This window comes from Malassezia restricta, chromosome V (assembly GCF_003290485.1).
Source record: "Malassezia restricta chromosome V, complete sequence".
In the NCBI taxonomy this organism is placed as follows: Eukaryota; Fungi; Basidiomycota; class Malasseziomycetes; order Malasseziales; family Malasseziaceae; genus Malassezia; species Malassezia restricta.
Genome location: NC_040197.1, coordinates 493,389 through 518,212, shown reverse-complemented (window position 1 = coordinate 518,212; position 24,824 = coordinate 493,389). Strand labels below are relative to the sequence as shown.

General features: G+C 52.1%; 9 protein-coding genes across 9 annotated transcripts; 5 read left to right on the top strand and 4 right to left on the bottom strand.

Moving 5' to 3' along the window:
* Positions 1–468: 468 nt before the first annotated feature.
* Positions 469–2,400, bottom strand: MRET_3130 (AHNAK nucleoprotein; the record flags this gene model as incomplete). The annotated part of the gene is made up of 1 exon (XM_027629757.1): positions 469–2,400. The coding sequence occupies one exon, from the start codon at positions 2,398–2,400 to the stop codon at positions 469–471; it is 1,932 nt and encodes a 643-aa protein (XP_027485628.1).
* A 470-nt stretch (positions 2,401–2,870) lies between these two features.
* On the bottom strand, positions 2,871–4,739 carry MRET_3129 (metal iron transporter; the record flags this gene model as incomplete). Its single annotated transcript, XM_027629756.1, has 1 exon — positions 2,871–4,739. The coding sequence occupies one exon, from the start codon at positions 4,737–4,739 to the stop codon at positions 2,871–2,873; it is 1,869 nt and encodes a 622-aa protein (XP_027485572.1).
* A 223-nt stretch (positions 4,740–4,962) lies between these two features.
* Positions 4,963–5,651, top strand: MRET_3128 (large subunit ribosomal protein L47; the record flags this gene model as incomplete). The annotated part of the gene is made up of 2 exons (XM_027629755.1): positions 4,963–5,469; positions 5,502–5,651. The coding sequence occupies 2 exons, from the start codon at positions 4,963–4,965 to the stop codon at positions 5,649–5,651; spliced, it is 657 nt and encodes a 218-aa protein (XP_027485573.1).
* A 169-nt stretch (positions 5,652–5,820) lies between these two features.
* Positions 5,821–15,208, top strand: MRET_3127 (vacuolar protein sorting-associated protein 13A/C; the record flags this gene model as incomplete). The annotated part of the gene is made up of 2 exons (XM_027629754.1): positions 5,821–14,971; positions 15,000–15,208. The coding sequence occupies 2 exons, from the start codon at positions 5,821–5,823 to the stop codon at positions 15,206–15,208; spliced, it is 9,360 nt and encodes a 3,119-aa protein (XP_027485574.1).
* Positions 15,209–15,406: 198 nt separating this feature from the next.
* Positions 15,407–17,083, top strand: MRET_3126 (CCAAT-binding transcription factor subunit HAPB; the record flags this gene model as incomplete). The annotated part of the gene is made up of 2 exons (XM_027629753.1): positions 15,407–15,535; positions 15,578–17,083. 2 exons carry the CDS (start codon positions 15,407–15,409, stop codon positions 17,081–17,083), a joined length of 1,635 nt encoding a protein of 544 aa, XP_027485473.1.
* A 147-nt stretch (positions 17,084–17,230) lies between these two features.
* MRET_3125 (uncharacterized protein) lies at positions 17,231–18,025 on the top strand (the record flags this gene model as incomplete). The annotated part of the gene is made up of 1 exon (XM_027629752.1): positions 17,231–18,025. One exon carries the CDS (start codon positions 17,231–17,233, stop codon positions 18,023–18,025), a length of 795 nt encoding a protein of 264 aa, XP_027485575.1.
* On the bottom strand, positions 18,018–22,478 carry MRET_3124 (dynein heavy chain 1, cytosolic; the record flags this gene model as incomplete). Its single annotated transcript, XM_027629751.1, has 1 exon — positions 18,018–22,478. One exon carries the CDS (start codon positions 22,476–22,478, stop codon positions 18,018–18,020), a length of 4,461 nt encoding a protein of 1,486 aa, XP_027485576.1.
* A 116-nt stretch (positions 22,479–22,594) lies between these two features.
* On the bottom strand, positions 22,595–23,326 carry MRET_3123 (U2 small nuclear ribonucleoprotein A'; the record flags this gene model as incomplete). Its single annotated transcript, XM_027629750.1, has 1 exon — positions 22,595–23,326. The coding sequence occupies one exon, from the start codon at positions 23,324–23,326 to the stop codon at positions 22,595–22,597; it is 732 nt and encodes a 243-aa protein (XP_027485577.1).
* A 176-nt stretch (positions 23,327–23,502) lies between these two features.
* MRET_3122 (component of the septin ring that is required for cytokinesis) lies at positions 23,503–24,749 on the top strand (the record flags this gene model as incomplete). The annotated part of the gene is made up of 2 exons (XM_027629749.1): positions 23,503–23,644; positions 23,686–24,749. The coding sequence occupies 2 exons, from the start codon at positions 23,503–23,505 to the stop codon at positions 24,747–24,749; spliced, it is 1,206 nt and encodes a 401-aa protein (XP_027485578.1).
* Between the last annotated feature and the right edge of the window lie 75 nt (positions 24,750–24,824).

The window sequence follows — 24,824 nt, the reverse complement described above, 5'->3', positions numbered from 1 at the left end:
GAGTGGTTGCGTTGGGAAGACGGAATGTGTTGTCCGATCTGACTTCAACAAAGGCCGCGTGGCACTTGCGCACAATCACGCATCGAAGCCACAATGCGTGCTTGAAACAAAAATAGTAGCCTATTAGGATTTACGCCACGCGCGCTTAACAAGGGTTTTGACGTGGATGTTGCATTGGACGAAAACTAGGGCGCAGGTTTTATTCATGGGGTGCATTTGTTTCTTGGCTACATTTGATTGGAATTCGCTTTACATATCCGCGGAATTGAGAGACGATCATGTATCACCGCAGCTCTATTCGCGACTACACCTACAAGGATAAACTGACTTGTTCTAATCATGTTTTTCGTGCTGAGACGAGCCTGTGTGTCAAGCAGCCGAGGTCGTTCTGCTCCACCTGCATGTGTCAGGCTGTGTATTTCATATGATAGCGTATTTACCTATTGGGACTAGTAGACCCCAAGAAAATTAGTTCACTGAGGCATTATGTTCCAGCATCTCTGATAAGCGCTGGTCTAAATTATCCATCGACGCAAGGCTATCGCGAAGGCGGCGCTTTTGCGTCGAAGAGAGTGATGACATGTTAAGATCTAAAGGTGAACCATTCAGGGAGCCACTGTCACCACCAACTTCGACGCGAAAGGCTCGAATCTTTTCGCGTAGCTGCAAAATTTCGGCCTTGGAGGTTTCAATAGTTCCGCGCAGGGATGCCTGTTGCGCCTGAAACTCTTCCACATGTGGTGCCATTTTATTGGTCGGATCATCCCAAGACGAGGCAGCGGGTGTACTGTTCCTTGAATCGGGTAGTCCATGGCTCGCACTATCAGGAAGCTCCTTGGTAGAAGCAGACGACGTGTCTCGTTCGAAGGGTGCGAAAGAGACAGGCAAAGATGTCGATGGTGTCTCAGAGGCAATATTCAGCGCTGCCAGAAGCATGTCATCAATACCTTCAGGTGCACATTGTGTTGTGGCTTCCACAGAGTCTTTGCGTCCAACAGTATGGTTAGAGTCGGACAAACGAGAAGCTAAAGAGAGTGACTTGTTGGGCGAACTTTGAGATGACACGCCAGAATAGATCGAAACGAGGGGATCGAGGGTCGGTTCAAGACGTGATTGTGACTGACTGCCGGAATCATTGAAAGCCGGAGTTGGCAATGCTTTAAAAACATCTCCATGCACTTCTTCCACTTCAGATGTAGCGATAGAAACGTCTTTATCTGTCTCGTAGGGCCATGTGTCCGTTTCTGAAGCTGGCGTCTCGGTTTCTAATTCAGGTAGAGGCTTAGACAAATTAAGCTTTGGGTGAAAAATCGAGGGTGATTCAGGGACGCTCTGTGTCGAAGAGTCTTCAGGCACAGAAGACGGGGGCGGAGCAATTTGGTCCAACTTGACAACTCGAAGTGCCGGCGAAGGAGACATCCCTTGTGACTTTTTAAGTGGATCAAGCACCTCTTGCGTATCATATGAGGGCTGAGATGTGACATGGTTCCATGTCGTCGGATCTGATGTCGGTAAAGGCAGAGAGTTAGCCGTGGAACCGTCAGCCGATGTATCATGCAGCCATGTCACATCCGTTCGTTTATGGGAATCTGATGTCGTATCCGGCTGCTTCTCGGGGAACCAAGATTTGTTAACACTGGAATGCTCAGTCTCTCGCGGGTATAGAAGGTTAGTTTCCTCACTAGGACGGCGGGAACTAAACGAGTTATCATTGAAAGGCACATAGGCATGACTTTGAGGAATATGCGGCGTATCACAATCATTCGCAAGCAGCGAAGAAAACGAATCGGAGGTAATATCACCTCCTTGCAATGGTGAGACAAGACTGCGTTGGTCCATGGCGGAAGAAAGTTGATGCGAGCTTGTTGGACTAAGCGAGAGATCGAAACTGTTCACACTAGGCGCTGTGCTAACGGATGTATCGGGGCCCATATACTCTCGATTAATCATAAGCATCGGTGACTGTACACGCGGACCCCATACGGGGGAGTTTGGCCTCGAATCGTTAGGCTGAGAAATCACATTCGGTGTTGACTTATTTTTGACTCTCCACTTGCGGAAAGAAAGCGTAGATGCACTCCGGGAACGAGACATACGCCTCATGAAACCCTCAGATGTACTTGGAGCATATTGTTTCGATGCAGAGCGTTGGGGGTCAACACTAACCACTTGAGGAGTCGGTGTGAGGGCACGACTTAGCGGCTGAGGACTGGCTGTGACGGTACGCACGAGAGAAGGCATACTGAAGCTTTGCGGCTGTCCAGCATAAAAAGAGCTCTCATAACGTGGGATATACTCAGATCCTGAGCCGATGTCGTGTGCAGTTTGCGCACGATGACGAGGGTAGCCTGGTTGCCGTAAAGTTTCGTCGTTCGTTTGGGCGCGGAGCTGTCGACGCATCTCACGCCTACGAAGACGTGACTGCAATTTAGACTCTTTGTCACCGTGCAAGTATGTTTTAAGATCAGTTATGTCATCATGTGTGGGAATGAGTGGTAGCAAACTGACATCTATTCCCTTTGTAGTACGCGATGTCGACTTGGTCGGCGACGACAACGACACATCCGGCCGGAGTTCCGGGGAGTTAAGGTAATAAGATATTGGAACAGACACTTTGCCTGATTACCTGGTGAGTTGAATGAAAGAAAACAGCACAACGAGCCTACGACAGCACGATGTACCACTGGAAGTCAATGGATTGGCAGCGTGTAGAGGCCAATTCATGTCATGGAATGTTCCCACGTGAGAGCACGTTTTGTGCTGACTAACACATGCACTGTTTTACTACGATTCATTGGCTCTGATTCGGAGGAATTTACGCGGCTGTCTGCGGGGGGAGACGCGTTGCGTTATTAAAACGATAAACGCTTTCACGCTTTAGAGGGATCTCGGATGCTGGACTGCAGTACATAGACATCAGCAATGCAGATGACTAAGAACACCGACCAAGAAAGAATAGCAATAGGCTGTGCGCAATGAAATTGGTAAAAGTATTTACCTGACGCACCGTCGAGATAGTCTCGTTTGGGCCAGCAGAACTCTGTTGTTCTGCGCAGGCAACGGCACCAAAGGCTAGCATCCTCAGCATCTGTCTTGGGTAGATTTACATTTTTAGACGAGCTGGGTGTAGATGAATGACCGGCTGCGAAGCTTGTCGAGGCGGATTGACTGTAGTCAGGGTTGTAGGGATCTTGCTGCTGATAGGCGTCGTAGCACGATCCGCCCATATCGTTTGGTGAGGGTATGACAGCAGACTCGTCTTCCAATATCTCGCGCGTCATTCGGTATGGCGAACATGTGATCACCAGCAATGGGAAGCTAATGAAAGGCAGAGCCATGGACAGGGCTACCTGCGAGGCGACAAGCATGGTGTCCAATCCATTACGACCAGCGATGGCGGCAACCAACATGGCAGGAATTACAGCAATAGCACGCGTCAAGAATCTGCGCATGAATGGAGTGATACGCCAGCGAATAAAGCCCTCAGAAATAATCTGACCGGCGAGCGTTACAGTGATACTTGACGATTCTCCGGCCGCCAGCAAGGCTACAGCGAAAAGAATAGCCGTGGACGTGCCAATCGTATCTTTGAGTAACGCAAATGCTTGAAATAAGTCGCCCACCACTTCCCTGTCCCCTTTGCTATTATTACCATAGTGGAAGGCTGCTGAAGCCACAATGAGAATCGCACTGTTAATGGTAATAGCAAACAGGACAAGACAGATCGCAATGTCCCACGAGGAATGCTGTAAAGTGACATTTAAGTATTGTAGTGATACCGGCTTATGTGGCGGCAATTCGTCCGTCTGCAGGATTTCTGGAACCCGAATATTAGATGAAATCATGCGACGCCATATAGAGGAGAGGTTCGATGGAAGGATTCGACGCCAGAATGACAGCCTTGCACCAGGGTCCTCACTTTCCAGATCTAACTGTTCCTGTACGTCATTATTCGGATCAAGCTCTCCATCAAGACGGTCGATTGTCGCAAAATGAGAGCCGAGAATCAATGAGTGTGGCATGATCGTTGCACCTAGAATCGAAATCGAGATATACAAACCTTCTGATGTCACGACGGTGGATGTGGGAACAAATCCATGAAAAACATCTCCCCAGTCGGGCAAGACGCGTCGTAATAGAATGCAAAAGCATACGAGTACAATAAGTACCAACACGCCGATAAGAGCCTCAAACAAACGGACGCCCGACGAGGGTCGGAACAAAAATAAAGCCAAAAACACATCAGCTGTTGTAATAAGTACGCCCGCCCACAGAGGAATAACTGGGAAGAGCAAATTCAAAGCGATAGCCGAGCCAATAAGTTCTGCCAGCTCGGTCGCCACGATGGCCACTTCATTAATAATATACAGTGGTATCAGCAGACCCCAGTAACGAAGGCGCATGTTCATTGTATTCATTGGTGGAATCTCTCCTGCTCCTGCTGGTAAGCCAAGCACTAAACGACGAGTTTGAGTTGACAAATCCAAACCAGTTACGGCACCTAGACGACAGCATAACACCTGGAGCAGCACAGCAAAAAGGCCAGAAAGCAGCACAGTGAAGAGGAGCTTGTAGCCGAACCTGGATCCAGCTTCCATGTCCGTGGCCCAGTTACCGGGGTCACAGTAAGCTACAGCTGCAATGAGACCAGGCCCCAAGAACGAAATATGGCGCATAAGTGTATCACCTGAGCTCTCAAGCCATGTTCGCTGGTGGCTAGGGCGCTGTGGTATTTCCATTTTGTGTGCCTATTCGAAAGAAATCTAGAGCACCTAGGATACACGGGAAGGCGCGCCACGACCGCGCTTTATATGACTGGATCTCAGATGGAGCAGTTGGGCTCAATTGTGAGCGCGTTGGGCATAACCCATCATCTGCGCACAATTGTTGTGGACAAATCACGTGCCGACTGTGTCAAAGACCTTGGCCGTCATTCTTCTGCTTTGGTACTTATCGACGACAATGCTGGCGTGCTGTGGACTCTCCATCTCTCGCCATGGGAGGCAAGCCCTGGGTTTAACTCGCAGTATTTTTACAAGTGCAGTTGCCATGCAAGCACCCCAGCCGTTCAGGCAGATACCCAAGGCCCATGTGCTCGCCAAGACCGATACGCCCAAGACCTTAGTCGACGTGGCTAAAGCATACCCTGACCACCCGTTGATGCAGTTTTTCCAGATGGCGCCTACTGAAGTTCCCAAGGAAGGCTCCCAAGGAAGACACGCAGATGAACGTGAAACTATTCAGGTGCCTCAAGCTGTAACAGAAGCTGATCTCTCGCACGATCACAGCTCGCGCGCCTGGCTCGCCCCAGAGCTACGCCGTAAGAGTAGCGCAGACTTGCACACATTGTGGTATGTGCTTCTGCATGAGCGCAATAAACTCGCTACTAGTTGGGAAGAGCTGAAGCGCCACAGTGCACAGGGTGCAGCACACATGCTTGGTCAGAGTCTCTCGTACCGCCATCACAGGGTATGTTCTCGTCTTGACACTTACATGTACAGGTCCGAAAATCCATGGCGCGCATTAAGTTTGTGCTGAACGAACGTCGACTGGCTCTGATCGAAGCGCAGAGCCGCGCTCGTGAGGAAGTCGACGTCCCTCCCTTGGAGAATGAGGGCGATATTTTTGAGGAGTCGCCCCAGGCTTCTTAGAGCCAGGGCTAGGCCTAGGTCTTGTACCCGTAGTGCATGCCGCTCTGTCTTTGTGATTAGGTAAATATCGCCGAGTCACCCGTGTGGAGTCCGAGCAGCCACCCAGATTTAGAGTCGCAATAGGTCTAAGCGCCGGTGTGGCGCCAGAGTCTCGCTTTGTGCCATCGCGATGCTGGAGGGTGTATTGGCATCCATCCTCAATCGCTTCCTAGCATCATATGTGGATGGCTTAAATACAAATCAACTGAACGTCGCCATATGGAGTGGCGACGTTAAACTGCGTAATTTGCGCTTGAAGCGCTCGGCGCTCGACAAATTGCGTCTGCCCATCGACGTGAAGGAGGGTTACCTTGGCCAGCTCACCCTGACTATTCCATGGTCAAACCTGAAGGGAAAGCCTGTGCGCATGCTTATCGAAAACGTGTCTCTCCTTGCTGTGCCACGCGATGCTTCCATGCCCATCGATGAGGCCGAGGAAGAAGAGCGGCGCCAGACGCTAAAGCAGGAGTTGCTCACTCGCTCAGAATTACTGAATGTGGCAACGGAAGAGAAATCAGAGGAAGATACACAAAAAAATGACTCGTTTATGAGCTCACTCTTTACCCGCATCATTGACAATGTACAGGTCACTGTGCGCAATATCCACATCAGGTATGAAGATGCGCTGTCTTGCCCTGAGCGTCCTTTTTCGATAGGAGTAACGCTCGCTGAACTATCCGCTGTATCAACTGATGCCAACTGGGAGCCTACATTTGTGCACAATTCGGCTTTGGGTATCCATAAATTGGCTCGGCTCGATTCGCTGGGCATATACTGGAACACTGGCTCGGACTTTCTCGATGCGACTTCGCCTGAAGAATTGCAAGAAAAGCTCAATTTGTTGATCGCGTCGAAAGATTACATTCCAGAGCACCAGTATGTCCTAAACCCCGTGTCTGGTGTCGGAAAGTTCGTGATGCGACCCAAAGCAACCAAGGACGAGCCAAAGATGGATGCCCAGCTCGTTTTTGATCAAATTGGGCTCACTATTAGCAACGAACAATACAGCGGTGGGCTGAGCATGATCAATCTGTTCAGCTTTTATGCTCGTCAGGCACAGTATCAAGCATTTCGGCCAACGCAGCAAGAACTTGAGACAAATGGTCCACTGGCTAAATTTCGATTTGCGGCTCGTGTCATTGTCAGTGAAATGCATCAGCGACGACGTGTGTGGACCTGGGAGTATATGCGCGAGCGCCGTGACTTGCGCCTAGAGTACATCCGACTCTTTAAAGAGATGGTCAGTAAATCGCCTATCTCGGACTCATCAGCGCCTTTGCCGGTACCTAACAAACGCTTACAAGAGCTAGAGCGCAAGCTTGAGTTTCGAGATATCCGCTTTTTCCGCTCTATTGCGAGGCGCGAGCTCCGCGAGGAGCGCCTTGTAGCCAATGATTCAGCTGCAGAGGCTACGGCACATGCACCCACAGCGTCATCCGGAAGCTGGCTGAGCTGGATGTGGGGCTCCAGTGCAGATGCGAAAAATGTGCCAGGTCTACTGAATAATGAGCAGCGTAAAGAGTTGTGCGATGCCATCGAGTGGGATGAATCAACGGGTCAATCTTTACTTGCACCGCTCGATGATTTACCACCCGATATTGTAAATCTGCACGTAACAGCCAAGCTGAATCATGGCTTTGTGCACCTACATGACCAGTCATCTGACCACAATATCCTCTCGCTTATGTATGACGGTCTGCAAGGTGAATTAACGCAGCGTCCGCATAATTTTGATTTGTCTGTAATGCTGGGCGCCTTGCGCGTAGAGGATGGAACAAATTTAGAGTCACAATATCGCGATATTGTTCAAGTCAAAGAACGTGCCGAGGAAGATCCCACTATGCCGCTTTTCTTTGTTCAATACGAGAACAAGCCACTGGATGGTCGTGCTGATAGTGCTCTGCTCCTCCGAATGCGCTCGACAGAGATCGTGTACCATGCATCGTATGTCGAGTCGATATTGCGCTTCTTCAAACCGCCCGAAACAGAGCTCGAGCTAATCGGTGCTCTCTTGGATGTTGCGAGCTCAACATTGGAGGGTTTGCGGCGAGAAACCCGCGCAGGTCTCGAGAATGCACTGGAGAACCATAAGACCATCGATGTCTCGATCGATGTTCAGTCGCCCATTTGGATATTGCCAGAGGACTTGAAGGACCGACAGAGTAATATGATGGTGCTAGATGCTGGTCACCTTGCGATGCGCTCTCTTCTAGCTGAGCCACAGACGATGGACATGGTCCGTGCAAAGCATTTTCGTCAGTACACGGAGGAAGATTTCCGTCAGTTGGAGGAACTAATGTACGACCGCTACTTCATCAAATTGCAGGATGTTCAATTAGTGCTGGGTGCTGGCTACGATGCATGCATGCGCAGTCTGCAAATTCTCGATGAGCGTGACTATCACTTGATGGAGCGCATCAATTTAACTTTCACGCTGCACAACTCCATCTTACCGCGTGCTCCAAACTTGACAAAGGTCAAGCTAACAGGAAACCTGCCGATGCTCAAGGTTCACTTCTCTGACAACAAGTACCGTTTGCTGCTTCAGCTTATTCAAGCTGCGATTCCGTGCGGCGACTCAAAACCTATGCCTGAGAGTTCTGGCAACAGCTCTCTCCATACAAGGCGACAGGTACTCGCTGACCACTTCCGGGGTACAAATGATAATTTATTAATCACAGAGGAAGCAGCGGAGAGCGGCTCGTCTCATGATGATGGCGATAGTGATACGTATCAAGATGCACAGCTATCCGACACAGAGCATCTTTCAGCGGATGAAAAGCTCTTTGAGTTTGATCTCGTTGTGGACCAGCTATCCGGTACGGTCACCAAATCAGGTACAAGCAAGCAAGAAGACCAGCAACTGGCTGAAGCTGTTTTCCAACACTTCCGGCTGGGTGTACACATTCAGAAGCACAAACTACAGGTGGATGTTCATCTCGGCTCACTTGACCTGGTTGATTGCTTGGTAGATCAAGCCCCTATGTTCCGCCACATGATCACGTCACGCCCGCTTGAAGAGACAACTGGCCGAGCTGAGCGCCCCGAAGCCGAAGCATATGACCTAATTTTTGTACAGTACGTCCAAGTGAGTCCATCATCGCCCGATTTTTACGAGAAGCACGATGGAATTGAGAGCTCAACGCTGGTAAACCTGTCCACACTCAACTTGATGGTGACGCGAATCACGGTCCTGACCGTCTACGACTGGATCATACAGACATTTACGAGCGGCTCGATGGAGACGACGGAGCCGGCGTCTGAGGCGTCGAGCGAGGTAGACGAGCCATCTTCGTCAGAGTCGATGACTCTAGAAGAGAAGTCGTCTAAAACTCGCGTCAAGGTCAATCTTTCGTCTATCTTGTTGCGTTTAAACGATAATGGCACGTTGCTCAGCACGCTGACTTTATCGACGGCCAACATTGCTTTGCTACTGCGCGCAAACTCCATGCGCCTTGCTGCCCGGATTGGATCGCTCTCACTTCTAGATGAGATCGTTAGAGAGCGTGCGGATCTCTCATTTTCTAAGCTTTTATCTATTGAGGGCGATGAACTAGTCGATTTCGCGCTTGAAACATTCCATCCGGATGATGCGCAGTATCCTGGCTACGATACTTTTGTATGGCTGCGCAGCAATACACTCAAGATTGTTCTTGTGCCTGAGGCGTATGCCGATATATTAGGCTTTGTGACGAAGTTCGCCAAAATGAAAGCCGTATATGATGCGGCCAAGACAGCGGCTTCTGCACAAGCATCTCAGTTACAAAAAACGCATGGTTTGACACGATTCGATGTACTGGTCAAAACACCGATTCTTGTTATGCCCTACAGCCTAAACTCGAAGGATCACATGACGGGTCAATTGGGTGAATTGTATGCTCACAATACCTTCGACACCAAAGACAAGGTGTGCTTGTCAACGCTGCAAGCGGGTCTGCGTCAGATTCACTTCAAATCTTACTTTACAAGTGACAAGGACGAAGATGTTCATGAGCTCACAATGCTCGACGATGTTCACATCTCGAGTGAAATTGTGGAAAGCATGCCTATTGGGTCCCATGATGAGACGGAGCACAGCTTTGAGTTTTCTGCCAACATGTCAGACATTAATGTCAAGCTCACAAAGCGTCAATATGTGCTACTAATGACGCTATTTCAAAGAGCTTCAATCCTCTGGAAAGCCGATACCGAAGTGCCATTATCTGAAATCGCACCGGACGGCGATGGCGACAAAGCGGCGCGCGCTTTGGACGCCGTGGAAACTCAGAGCCCTAAAACCCATGCTGCGATCCTTCAAGTCGCAGGTGACTTTACTCTCAAGAAGGTGTGTCTGGACCTATACGACGAAACCGCTGTTGACGCCGAAACGCTCGGAGAGGCCAGTCTCTTCTGCTTCACCGTTGATGACACGAGACTTATGGTGCGTCAGGACCCCGACTCAGGCACGGAACTCGAGGTGGATGTGCAGGCTTTCTCCGTCATTGATACTAACAAGTCACGCGAGACGCATTTCCGTGAGATTATTCCTGCCACTTCACATGCAAGTCATCAATTCATGCTCAATTATACTGTGTCACCCCCACCTGAGAATCATGCGATGGTGGTCGTCACAATCGATAATCCTGTGCTGATTTTCTCTCTTGACCCGCTGTTCTCCCTTATTTCTTTCTTGGCAGCCGGTTTCCCCGAATCACCCACGTCTGATACGTCATCCAAACCTGATTCTCCCTTGTCCTTGCCTGAAACGAGCGACTCGGCTGCTACGATGCACTCGAGTATTACGGCACGGTCACCAAAAACGCCGAGACTGCCTCCGCCCGCGCCCCTCGCTTCCATCACGTCTCTGCGTGTGAATATCGTTGAGCCACGTATTATTTTGCTTTCATCGCCGAAGCAGTCGGACTCACAAGCTATCGTGCTTCTTTTGCGACAGATCGTGTTGACAAAGCAAAGCGTGATGGCCCTTTCACTCACGCAGCTGGGTGTGTATGTTTGGCGAATGAACGCACCCAAAGACCGTCAAAGCTTGTTAAACGAAGTGGATGTTTCGCTATCGATGGACGCGCAGATGACACCGACAGGTAAGATCACAGGTATCGAGATCGACATGGGTCGCCTGCTTGTCCGCTTCACGCGCTCTGATATCGAATTGCTATCGAATGTGTTGAGCAACGCGATGGCTCTATCGAGAATCGAGTCTCCCAAGACATCTGCTGAGCCTGCAAAACCAGTAGTACATGCTCCCTCCGTTTTGAACAAGATCACAGATGCGCATGAGGACAATGGTCAGGTCCTTTTCTCGCGTGAAGAGCTGACAGTGCGTGGCGGTGGCTTGCAATGTGTCATGATCAGTGAGGTACAGATGCTACCTGTTCTCGACATGAACGTGAAACCTTTCACCCTTTTGTTGAATGATTGGTCCGCCGATATGCGTCTGAACACAGAGCTGGACTTGTCGTTTAATAATTTCAATTTCGCCACCTCCAACTGGGAGCCATTGATCGAGCCATGGACCGTGTCACTGCGTTATGAGCGTAACTTGTCGCCAGAGAGCAGTACATTTACAATATCGTCTGGCAAGCGCTTGGAGATTAATGCGGCTGCTCAGTTTGTCGATACAACAACGAATCTATTCACATACCTCGACAAGGATAACCGCGTCAAAGAAGAGGCTCGGCACTTGGCGCCCTTCCGCATTCGTAATCACACGGGCTACCGGATCAGCGTATACTCAGAATCACCCCTTGGATCGTCTAACACACGCAACCATGTGCACCATCTCGACAATGGCTACGACATGCCGTGGTCCTTCGGTGACTGGCACGCGATTCGTGAGCATGCAACGGAAATGACATACAATCGACTCGCGGTCCAAATCGAAGACATGCCATGGGAGCGCGTGCGTCACATTGCCGTGGACCACGAGGGCGAATACGTAATGACTTTGCGCCCGAAGCTCGAAAATATCAGTCACCGCTTGCTATGTGAGGTCAAGCTTGACAACAACATCAAGGTCATCACGTTCCAGTCGACCTTCCGTATCGAAAACCGTGCTCTGATACCAATTGAAGCTTGTATGCTTGACGAGCAGGGCAACACTACTGATCATGTGCTGCGCATAGAGCCCGAGACATATTCAGCCCTCCCAATCTGTGACGCCTACAGCCGTCAAGTCAAGGTGCGACCCGATCCAGGTCTCGGCTACACGTGGTCAAACGAGTCGGTGGGCTGGCAGGACTTGCTCATGACGTCGTCTCACTCTTTTGTGTGTCCTGCCTTGGATGAGGGCGAGGCGCCGTTTCAGTTCCAGGCTTTTGCCGTTCATGATACGCAACACATGTCTCGTCGAAACTATCCACGCCTGACGCTGGCCTTGCGTGCACCTGTCGAAATTGAGAATGTACTCCCCTACGACATCCACTACCGCTTGTTCGACAAGAATCTCAACCTGAACTGGTCGACCTTTTTGCGTCGCGGTGGCATATCACCCATTCATGTCGTCGCCGTGCAGCATTTGCTGCTTCTCAGCATTGAGCTAGAGGACTCCGTATACTCACCGAGTGAGTTTGCTATTATTGCATCTGACAACCCGGACGATTTTCAAGTTGAGAATACCCTGCTGCTTGCGGACGAATCAAATCTTAAGCTGGAGCTTCAGCTGCACTATCACTCGTATCCTAACTCGGGCGGTGCTTTCAAGGTTCAAATTTTCTCACCCTATATCTTTTTGAACTTGAGTCAATTACCGGTAACGATCAAGACGAGACCTTGGGCCGGTCATGCAAAAATGGTGGCTGGTCAGGAATCGCATGATGACGACTATGATGCGTCAGAACAGCGCAAGCCATTTTTAGTGTCGCGCATCGGAGAAAGTAACAACCGTTTCCTGATTCGCTCGCGCGACTCAAGCTGGTCTAAGCCGCTCTCGTTCGATGTTATTGGTTCCGAAGTGGGGGTAGTGATTCCTTCCAGCAGCGGCGACCGTGAACTGCACCTTGGTCTGGACATTCAAGATGGTCTGTCGAAGTTCAAGCTCAGTAAAGTGGTCAAGCTTGCTCCGCGATACCTCATTCACAACAAGCTTTCGCACGCCGTTCTCATTGCTGAATCTATGGGTGGTGATCCGGTCCGTATTGGCGCAGACGAACGTGTGCCGCTCCACTGGTTCCATGTGGCTTCTAACAAACATGCCACACTGGCATTAGAAGGCTCGAACCTTGAATGGACGGCGCCGTTCAGCATCGATAACATTGGCAACGTCTACCTCAGAATGGTCCGTGATGATGAGCCTCAGCACTTGATCCAAGTGGATGTCCAGATTCAGGGTCCTACTATCTTTGTCCGCTTGCTGCCCAGCGAGGGCGCGTGGCCATTTTTGCTGCGCAATGAGACACATCATACGATTGTGTTTATGCAAACGGGCTCTTCCACAGAAGCACAGTTGAGCTCACGAGACACAAATCCGAAGAGGTACGTGCTCAAGCCACGCAGCAAGATGAAGTACGCCTGGGACTACCCCGCGGATGCCGACAAGTACATCCGTCTGCAGATCAACGGGAGTGAGCGTGTGATCAACATTTTGGAAATTGGCTCTCTACTCCCATTCAAATTTGCTGCGCTCGACGATCTACCAGCTGGTGTGGTATCGCTTGACGTACGCGCTGATGAAACGACGCAAGTCCTTGTGATTTCAGACTACTCCGAATCGAAGAGTAACTTCAAGGTGCTGCGTGAGAGTGGCCCATCGGCAAACCCCGACATCAAGTTCAAGGCTGTTGACGTCGACACGTCGATCTTATTTGCGTTTAATATCGAGCTTGTTGGCGTGGGTATCTCATTCATTTCTCACAAGGTGCGCGAAATAGCGTATGTTACGTTCCGAGGTCTTGAGCTGAGCTATTCGGAATCACAGGTGACGACGGCGGTAAATGTGATTTGCAAATGGATTCAGATCGACAATCAGACGCCACGCAGCATTTTCCCGATCGTACTGTACCCAACAGTCGTTCCGAAAGACGGCAAAGAATTGGACGTGCATCCCACACTGCAGGCCTCAGTCATTCGAAAGAAAGATGAATCGCATGGTGTGCGACACATAAAATATGCCTCTATCCTGCTGCAAGAACTCACGACCGAGCTCGACGAAGATTTCCTGTTCGCCATTTACGATTTTGTGCGTGCAAGTGGTGTTGAAGTTGAGAAAGAACACGACGAGACTGTCTACATTGAAAATCCGAACAATCTGCCTGAACCTCCGATTCAGGCAGTCGGCACTGATCAGGTGTATATTGAAATTCTGCATTTACAACCGATTGCTTTGAATTTGTCGTTCATGTCGACAGATCATGACGAGGCCGACGAGACCGAAAGCTCGCGTACGCTATTCTTTTACATCTTTAACTTGTTGACCATGGTGCTGGGTAATGTGAACGAGGCACCCGTGCGTCTGAACGCGCTAGTCATTGAGAACGTGCGTCTTTCTAAACAAGTTCTGCTGAACCGCGTCGCGTACCACTATGGCCAGGGTGTGCTTTTCCAGGTGCATCGCATTCTTGGCTCTGCTGACTTTTTGGGCAACCCAGTCGGTCTCTTCAACAACGTCAGTTCAGGCGTAGCCGACATTTTCTACGAGCCTTACTACGGTCTCATTATGCATGGTAATCGTGAGCTAGGCTTTGGTATTGCTCGTGGCGCTAGTAACTTTGTGAAAAAGACCGTGTTTGGTGTCACAGACAGTGTGTCCAAGGTAACAGGCTCGATTAGCAAGGGTTTGGCCGCTGTCACCATGGACCGTGATTTCCAGTCTCATTGGCGTTCGAGGCACTTCCGCAACAAACCTAAGCACGCTCTTTATGGCATCACAGTAGGTGCCAATTCACTTGTTACCAGCGTAGCCAGCGGCATCGAGGGTTTAGCCCTCCGTCCTCTTGAAGGCGCCGAGGATGGTGGTGCTTCCGGCTTTATGCAAGGATTAGGCCGTGGTCTGGTGGGTGTTGTGACTAAGCCTGCTGCAGGTCTGTTTGATATGGCAAGCAGCATTACCGAAGGACTGAGAAACACGACCCAGGTCTTTGACCAGAACACTATTGATCGCGTTCGACTGCCGCGCTTTATTGCCAGTGACCAACTGGTAAGGCCATATTCAGAGCGTGAAGCGCTCGGTCAAATGTGGTTGCAAACGCTGGATTCGGGTCGACTCATACGCGATCAGTATGTGGCGCATATCAACACTTCAGGCCAGCATGCAGGGGTAACCATCATGCTGTCGGAATCGCGCATTCGTACGTATTCACGCAAACTAACCACCAGTGTACATTCGCACAGCACGGCTAAAGGCTCTATGGGAAGTGGCATGGTCTGATCTAAGCACGATTTCGCTGGAGAACAATGGCATTTCTCTTGTGCTTCGTGGCGGGGTAGTTGGGCCCTTCCTCACGATCCAGGAAGAAAGCACGCGATTGTGGCTCTTCCGCAAAATTTCCGGGGTCGTGCAAAAGTACAATGCGGCTCATGCATGAGGGCGTTAGACGCGCTGCCACGCGTATTCACGTGATGCGTATGTAAGCAATAAGGTATGGATCAATAGCATCGCGGGAAGCGTACTGGTCGTTTAGACACGTACTCTCTGCAGGATCACGCCTGGAAGAGTGGTGTTGTGCAGGCATCTTTAAGTGGCTGCTCTTACACAGAGTTGTTTCTCGCTTGAGGTCTAAATAATGTCTGAGGGCTCAGGCAGCAATGGGCTTGGTGCGGCGCCTGGTCTTGGGTCAGGATTCCAGCTCGGACCTATCCTTGGCTCTGGACTTGGACGCCAAGGCGAAACGAATCCCTTGTATTATGCACAGGTACGCATTATACGATCAAGCAAATGACTGACCTTACCGCAGAGTCCGCATGCCGCTTACTTTGGTGGGCATCCGTCGCAGACCAACTCTCCGCCGCATAGGCCCCCCGCGGGCGACTCGTACGCCAACAGCCACCTCGTGCCGTACCTGAACCATCATACACCCGGTGAGGGTGCTGCCGACATCGGCTCGGAAGCCCCACCTTCTTTGGATGCGTTCTACATCCAGCAGGCATCTGGGTCGTTTGGTGTGCCCTTGGACGTGCCCGAGATCAATGCATATGACCATGCAGCTGCTGGCAGTGGCCTTCCATCAAGCACATTGCCGCTCCGTGGGCCGCCTAACATGGTAGGATGGCCGCCTGCTTCCCGGCCATCTGGCACTGCCGGTCCTCACGATATCCAGCCACATGACGAATCAGAGGTGTTACACTCAGCCCCCCATGGCTATCCTACTTCGCTTGGTGCTATGCCACCGCTACCAGGAAGTACTCGCAACTTCCCTACGAGTGTCTACAGACCGACTGACCCAACGACTCATCGTCACATGATGATGGACCAGGATGCTGGTCGTCCACCGCGTCCATTGCAAAAGCGCCAGCGTACTAGTCCGGTACCTTTTGGCGAAAGTATCGATATGCAATCTAGATTCCGTGGTGCAGGGCCGGGGCCAGGGCGACCGCGACTACCGACTCGTGGGATCTCTGCTCGTCGGGATATCGAGACGGGGACCCATGGTGATGGCTTGACCGACTTTTTGCCAAACACGGAAGCACCAGCAGCCCCTGGCAGTGATTTAGCCTCCTGGATTTTAGGTCCTGATGATGTGCCTCAGAGGCCGCAAGCATTTCCGATGGATCCATCAGCGTACTACCGATCGGGCATGGCGCCTCCGCCCGCTTCTGGTATCCGGCTGGATATGCCTAGCTTGGCGACCGCACAACCACCGATGGGTGTGCCTAAGGACTTGGCGCCATTACGATCACAAGCACCTAATTCGGATGATGAACCACTCTATGTGAATGCGAAGCAATACCAACGTATCTTGAAACGCCGCGTAGCACGGTCGCGGATGGAAGAGAAACGCCGTCACATGTTCATGATGGCGATTAAGCAACGGGAAGAAGAGAAAAATGGTGGTCCGACAGAAATTAGCGAGGAATGGGTATCTGGTCTATTGGCTCTGGACGAAGAGTCAAAGAAGCCCTACCTACATGAATCGCGTCACAAGCACGCCATGCGTCGACCGCGCGGTCCAGGTGGCCGATTCTTGACTACAGAGGAAATTCGTAAACGTAATGAAGAGATTGCGGCCCAGAAATCAAATGAGGAGAAAGCAGGCGATGAAGGCGTACCGTCAGCGTCGTCGGCAACCAAAGAGGGCACTAGCGATGCGCCGCAGCAGTCAGCTAAGCCTTTTGCATCATCCTTGGAATATTCGGGCCCTAGGACCGACGAGCCAAAGGAAAATCCACACAATACTGTCAATGTCGAACCATCATCCGGTGCCCCGGATGCTGATGCACCACCTTCCACCATTGCAGACTAACTTTCTTGGCATCGTGTAGTGTTGCTTTCATGTAATTAGTCTCTTAGACTTCACGTGATGTAATATCCATGATGGGACGCGTCGAGATGGAACAGGATCTCCTGGCCCACGATATGCAGATGATGCTCACATCGTATTCATGACGCGATGCATGTAGTCTTTCTAAGCGCGTGCGTCTGTTTTTTGACAATTATCTTGTATCAGCGCAGTAGGTCAAGAAAGCTGCATGATGAGCAACAAGTTTCCGAGGAAGTACTTCAACGAGGTGTCGTGCGTCTCCCCTATGATCTGCATTGCCGCATTTTGTCGCATGTGGTTCGTTCGGTCGATCTAACCAGTGACTTCCCGCATCAGGGACTCTGGCGAATACTGAGCGTATCGCGCGACATGTATCACAAGATGATACCTGTTGCGTATAGAGCACTGTATTTACGTTCACCTGTATCAGTCAATCGATTACGATACACACTTGTTGTACAATGCCCTTCTTACGCTACCTACGTGCAGCACATTTCAATATGTCATTGTGAAGACCTAGCACCTCTTGCTCTGGAGCAGCTGCTGCTGAGCACGACCCGTGTCAGCTCGATGCACTTGGATGTTGCTTCAGCCAAAGCAATGTGCATGACGCAAGCTGGGCGTCTAAGCAAAGGGGCCAAGCCAGTAATTCTATCTTGGGATTTTACCACTGGTGCGCTTTTTTTCGAACTCGACCTTCTTTTCAGCTTTGACATGTGGCAGCGTGTGGAATCACTTTATGTACGCGGTGATCCTCGGCTGGCACAAGTCCTAAGCCACGGATTATGGCCGAAGCTGCGCCAGGTTCGCTGGTTCGTGCCGCTCACAATGATGAAAGACATATCTACTGTCGTCATGGCGCAGGCGATGCAGAAGTGGTCGAATCGAGGCATTTCCTTGGTATGGGATAACTCTGCTACATGAGCCGAATCGCTACAGCTCGAAGCGCGGCAAGATCCAACGCGGCAGCAGAATCGATGGGAATAGCAGCATGGCACAAAAGATGCTGCCGTTGTGTGTCGAGAAAGACGGGTACATGCAGCAGTTGTTGGGCAATCGTGTCTGCAGGGATCGTCCACTCCAGCGTACTGGTCGAGACGCATGTCGAAGAACCATTATTCAGATGCAATTGGCCCTTCGACCAGACTCCGCCGTCAATCCAAACAGGCCCGATCTCCCATATCATTTGGCCTGGAACGCTTTTGCTGCCTAGATGCCATTGAAGTTCAAGCTGCTCCAGACTCTGGTGTCGATGACGCGCCGTCATCTGGCGAGTGGCAGTAAGAAACGCGGACGCAGCCCATAGTCGGCCCAATTCTACGCGTTCGTGTGTCTCCTGCATGGCGTGCTGTGTACGCGCACCCAAGTCATTCAGCCATCCACACAAGGAAGTGCCGTAAGGCACAGATGATGTACACCAGACTGCCGGGACTCGGTCCTTCTCGATGCAAGACAGCATATCAGAGACGTCGCTGCTCCGTGGTGCACGATGGACAAGTACATCAGCTAGACGCTCGAGGTCGCGATAGACCGTGTCGCTGACACTGAGTGCCATGTGCCGTTCTCGGGCCCAAAAGCGTCCAAGCGGGTCTGTAGCACTGGGTGTGTCTGTTCGTGTGTAACGTGGTACTTTGGACAGGTGCGACTCGACTAGTGCCGCTAGCTCGGAAGTGGCAGGAGGTGCAGGTGCTGTGTCTGACCGCGTATGGTCCACAATGATATCTTGCTCGCGACCAGCAAGCTGTCGGAGTATTTGGAGGTGCCGGAGGATGCGTGTCGCGTTCTGAACAGCTGTAGCACGCTCGGCTTCAGGCGCTAAAAGAACCCAGTGCACGGGTTGTGGCTCTGGAAGACTAGAAGCCCAGGCACAGAGTTGCTCGCGGTGCAGTCCTTCGGGTGCGATGAGCGGCTGCACGTCATTGGGTGCAATGACAAAGTCGCGCTCAAATGCTGCGGGTATAAACAGGTGCGCCAGTAGCGCATCAAGCATGTGTCGATCAGCGTCACTGTCCATGCGACTGCCGTACACGTTTTGGGCCAATAGCGCGCGAAGTGCGGGCCATGGTATCACTTCTGGTGCCAGGTTACGCCTGGACTGGGCAGCCGAAGCCATACACGTGTCGACGATTGCGTACGCCGCCTCGAGATCCGTATCGTAGAACTCATAAGCGTGCGACCATCCAAGTGGCGCATGCCGAGCGCGTTCTAGCACGATTGCGTGTAGCAAGGCCACCAAAAAGTAGACGCGCTCCCGCTCAGGAGGCGCCTTATCAGTGTTCGATGCGGGCCTCGAGTCCAGAGCATGTAAAGCATCCAATAAAATGGCTTTGCATCCAGCAGGCGGTTCATGCATCACAATGCGTGCAGCGCGAATAAAAGATGGCGGCACAGATGGTGAGAGCTCGCATGTAAGAAAAATACGACACCGCTCGTGTGGCTTTTGCGATGTCAGTCGCGATGGAAGCTGTGCGAGCCAGACCGGAGCTAGGTGCGCATTTTTAATGAGCACCCATGAGCCTGAGCGTGCAGCAGATATAATAGCACGGTCTGCCATGCCTATGGCTTCCGGTGAGCCCAGAGCGACTTCTGCACAAGTCATTTGCTTTGACACCGCACACGCTTCCACAATGCCACTGGCATCATAGCCCGCTACACCACACATGGCCAGGGGCGAATCGCTTGACACTTGCTCGACGATGTCGTGAATGGTGGGCGGTGCTGCATCAAGGAGCGGAGTACCAAAAATATGATGGACTAGCCGCGTGAGAGCAGGCGCCAGACGATCAGGACGCAGTGTACGCACAATTAATGCCTGCCGCACAAGGTTTTCCGTGTCGCTAGAAAGGGGCGTCAGCGGTACATCGGCTAGCTCAGGTGCCACTTGCATGGTCCATGCATGCCATGCCTCTGGATGCGTCAGCTTTTCGTGTTCGACAAGACGTAGCGTGGGAGTGTCTGTGCCATAGAGCAAAGCATGAAAGTCAGCTCCGTCCAGCTCACCAGCGCGTCTTCCAGCTAGGCAGTACACTTGCGCGAGCGCCACAGCTAACACAAGAGCATCAGCATGCAAAAGCGTGGGAGCCGCACGAAAGAAGGTGCTGATGAATAATTCGTCATACAAAGCGTCGCATCGATCGTTCTCTGAGTCAGTCGCAGTTGGATGGGAGAGCACATCCTGCAAGAGACGTTCGAAAAGACGCATATCAAATGAATAGAATGGATGCAGCTCTTGCATGTGCTCGAGTAGAAAGTAGAGTGCACTGCAGGCGCTTGCTAACGGCACGTAGGCTTCGGTAGCCTGCTGGACCGTAGTCATGATGTCGCCAGTAGCTTGCACCTTTTGTGTCACGTCGTCTGCCTCAGCCTTGAGTGTTTCAAGTGTGCTCACGACATGGTCGTCGTCGAGAATGTGACCCTGTGCCTCGTTGAGCGCTGTAAGAAGGCTTTGTTCAAGTCGCAAAAGACGTCGCTGGAATTCGCTTTGCATCCGTTCCAGATCCACTCGCTGCTGCTCGATATCGGCCCGCTCGTGATGCAGTATTCTGGCGAGAGACTGGGCCTCGAGACTTTTACGCGTGATAGTAAAGTTGATCACTTGGACTCGGGCAAATACGTGCGGCGCTAATACAAGGCCTGCGTACCTCGTGGCGAGTATGAGCCGAAACGAAGGAGCCCAGTCGACATCTGAGGTGCCGACACGCACAAGCAAGCGCCCCCCTGTGCGGCGCTTTTCCGCGTTCAGAACAGGCATAAGAATAGGATCAAAATACTCGGCGTCGGTGATAATGAGCGGCATACCGAAACGCAACGCACGCTCAAGTACCTGCGCAAAACCACCATCTAAAAATGAGGTGATCGCCGGTTGTGCATGCGCGAACAAGCCTTGAGCAAACGACACCGCACGGCCTGAAGGATCAATCAGTAGAGGCACACGCGTGCATCGCTGGAGCATCACGGCGTTTTCGATGCTGAGAGAATCACTTCGCAGGCCCAGATTCTGCCAGACCGCGCGTTCGTCGGCCGTCGAAAGCGTATCAGCAAACGACAAGGCAGCACGCACGGGCACGTTACATGAACCCAGACGCGCAACCCACGCATACCATAAAGCTTCGCGGCATGCTTGATCGAAAAAGCCGGCATAAGTGATCATCGCCGCACACAAAAGAGCGTCACCTGGCAGGGTTTTGACCTGTGCATCAAAAGCCTCGCGGCCATGTTCCCAACGCTCTCGCTCCGAGCTGAGACCATCAAGAAGGCGCACACTGCGAGCAACGCGCGCTTCCACTGTATGCATTTCGTTTGATAGTGCTTGTGTTTCGCTAATGAGCGATGCATATTCACGCTTGAACGAATCAATACTTTCTTCCAGCTCGGCAACGGTGGCATCCGCTTTGATCGCCTCTTGGCGTGTCAAAGATGCTTGCTCCTCCAGGATCTGGACTTGTGCGCGCAACGGGCCTACGCTTTCGAGAATGTGGGCGTAGTGAATCTGAGCTAGTACCCAGCGCGCGAGGGGTCCGCATGCCGAGCTGGCACGGTATATACTGTCGATATTGTACTCGGGTCGGTCAAGGTATTCGCGCTGTAAACGCTCGCGTAGTGCTTGTGGGATATGGGCGGTATCAAGGTGAACGACGGTCGAGATAAAATCGTCACGACGAATGAGACTCTGGACGCTCTTCCAGCCATCTACCCGGTGGCCGAGTAGGATACACACCGATTCCATAGCCAGCTTGACAGGTGACGGCGGGTTGGTCATGGACCGCACCTCGCTCAAGTGCTGCTTCTTGATATTGCTTACAGCAGCCTGTGCATCTAGCAATGCTGGCTCAGCCTCGGAAAGCTCCTGCAGGACAGATGCCCGTTGCTGAGCCATAGCCGCCTCCTGACGCTGCAGCTCAGTCTGGAGAGCGAGGGATGCTTCGCGCTTGCTTTCAGCCACTTGTTGTTGCTCGACCATGCAATGAAGACGATCATTTGCCTCACTGTTAGCATCTTCTAGTCGTTTGCGTTTCGTGGACAGAAGCGACTGCATTTCCTCGATCTGCTCGACTGTCGCACGGAGCTTGTCAAGACCCATGAGACGGAATCGCTGCTGGTCTTCATGCTGCTCATGCTGTTCACGTACAATCGCGCTGAAACTATGCAAAAGCGACAGAAGATGCTGTGGCGACGGATGATACTGTCGGCCAGTCCACGCACGTACGCGCTCGCCGAGATCTGCTGCAACCATGTGTATCCACACCATGGTGTCAACGAGTGCATTCCGATGCTCTCCAAGATCAAGAGACGACGTGAGCTCATAGGCGACCGTGCGGCATGCCTCTTCACTCCAGTCGCCTGTCGTATCGGCACGCACACGGAGGGGTGCGCCCATGACGCGCGTTGTAGGCGACTAGTGTGTTGGTGCCAAGGCTACGTCTCAGAGGCAGTCACGTGGGCTTACCATGGATACAGAACGCATATAACTACAGGTGTACGGAGCGCAAAGCGTCACGGCGCTGTCTGGGAAGATGGGATGTAGCCGAGCTTGAGTTGCTCTTCGAGCCGGCGAATTTCCTCCATGCTTTCACTCCGATCGATGGCCTCGGCGATGGCAGCACGCTGACTGTCAGTGAGCTGATGTCGCCTCGTGGGAAGTGGTGCGTCAGGCTCCGACGGAGCAGTGCCTCCGGATGCTCGACGCTCTTTTGAGCCCATGAGCGAGAGGGCTAGTTGGTTGAGTTGTCCATCAGGTGCCACAAACGCTTTTCGAGCGACAGCGCGCTCGCGCTCTGTGATGCGCCGGTAATCCAGCACGCGGAGGTGCGGCATGCACCATACAACAAACTCACGATAGTGCTTTTCGCGCGCGACAGGATTGCCCATGAGGCACAAATAGCGCATGTGACGAAGGCGGCGCAGATGCGAAACCTCCTGAAAATCGGATATGGCGTTATTGGTGAGTATAAGCGACACAAGGTATGGTAGCTGTTTGTGAATGGACGCGTCCACTCGAGCAACTAGATTATTAGAGAGTGTGAGGTGCTGTAAGCGCAGCATCCGAGGAAAGTTGCCCAGGAAGCGCACGTCATTATCCGTCATATCGATGGTATCATTCTGGTCGCGCGAAGCACCCATATTTTCGATAGCAGGAATTTTAAATCCGCGCAAGTCAAGCTCACGCTCTTTGAGTGCATTGATGGACGAGTCGCAGTGCGTTAATAGCTCTGCAGTGAGTTTCATGGCGGTCGTCAAGGAGACAGCGACGCTGGCGCGTGCTGCCATCGTGCAGACCACAGCGTCGATTTTCCACCACGTGGTACATCACGTGCCGATAGGGTGGCTCGCGTCCGGCGCGAGGGTGTGGGACCAGACAGGACGGATCGGAAACTCTACCTCGTCGTCCGTCCCCATCCATTATGGCATCTGCACCGGCCGTCTCGCCTTCCGCGGCTGCGCAGCGCAAAAAACTAACCAGTTATGTGGGATTTGCCAACCTCCCGAATCAGATGCACCGTGCGGCTGTGCGCAAAGGCTTTACGTTTACAGCCATGGTAGTCGGTATGTATGACAGACTCGCGAGAGAACTAACGCATGGGCAGGTGAAACGGGGCTTGGTAAATCGACCCTGATCAACACGCTTTTCAACACGAATCTCGTTCCAAGTGGTGAGGACCGCGACATGTCTCAGGTGCCGACGCAAACCGTCGGCATCGAGACGATCAGTGCTGACATTGAGGAAAATGATGTCTGCCTTCGTCTCAACCTCATCGATACACCTGGCTTCGGCGACTTTGTGAACAATGAGAACACGTGGGAGCCTATTCTGCAGACGATCGAGTCGCGCTTCGAGTCCTACCTTGAGCAGGAGAACCGTCTGAGCCGCTCCAGGATCGTGGACAATCGCGTGCACGCTTTGCTGTACTTTATCCAGCCGACGGGTCACGGTCTGCGTCATATCGACCTTGAGTTCATGACGCGTCTGAACAACTATGCGACGGTGATTCCCATCATTGCCAAGTCAGACACAGTCTCAGAGAATGAGCTGCAACAGTACAAGCAGCGTATTCTGCGTGACCTCGAGTTCCACGGCATCGATATTGTGCGTCTCCCTATGAGTGAGGAGGACGATGAGGAGACGATCGCCGAGGTCACCGAGATCCAACGCCGTCTGCCATTTGCCATTGTCGGCTCCAACAACCTTGTCAAGACGCCTGATGGTCGTATTGTCCGTGGCCGCGCGTACCCCTGGGGTGTGATTGAGGTCGACAACGAAAACCATTGCGACTTTGTGAAGTTGCGCCAAATGCTCATCCGCTCCAACATGGAGGATCTGCGTGAGCTCACGGAGTTGCGCTATGAAAAGTACCGCTCGGACAAGCTGCGGTCGCTTGGCGTAATTCAGGACGACTCCGTCTTCACAGCAATCAATCCCACCGAAAAGAATGCTGAGGCGCGTGCCATGCATGAGGCGAAGCTGGCCAAGATGGAGAACGATATGAAGGCCGTGTTCCAACGCAAGGTCGCCGAGAAGGAAGCCAAGCTGAAGCAGAGCGAAGAGGAGCTGTACGCGCGCCACCGGCAGATGCGTGCTGCGCTTGATCAGCAGCGCCGTGAACTCGAAGAGCGCAAGCGGCGGCTGCAGAACATGTTCCGCCAGATGTAGTGTCCCATACAGTGTAAGCCTCCCGGAACCTGAGCATATGACACGTGACCCCGTGTTACTTGGACGTTGGCGTCA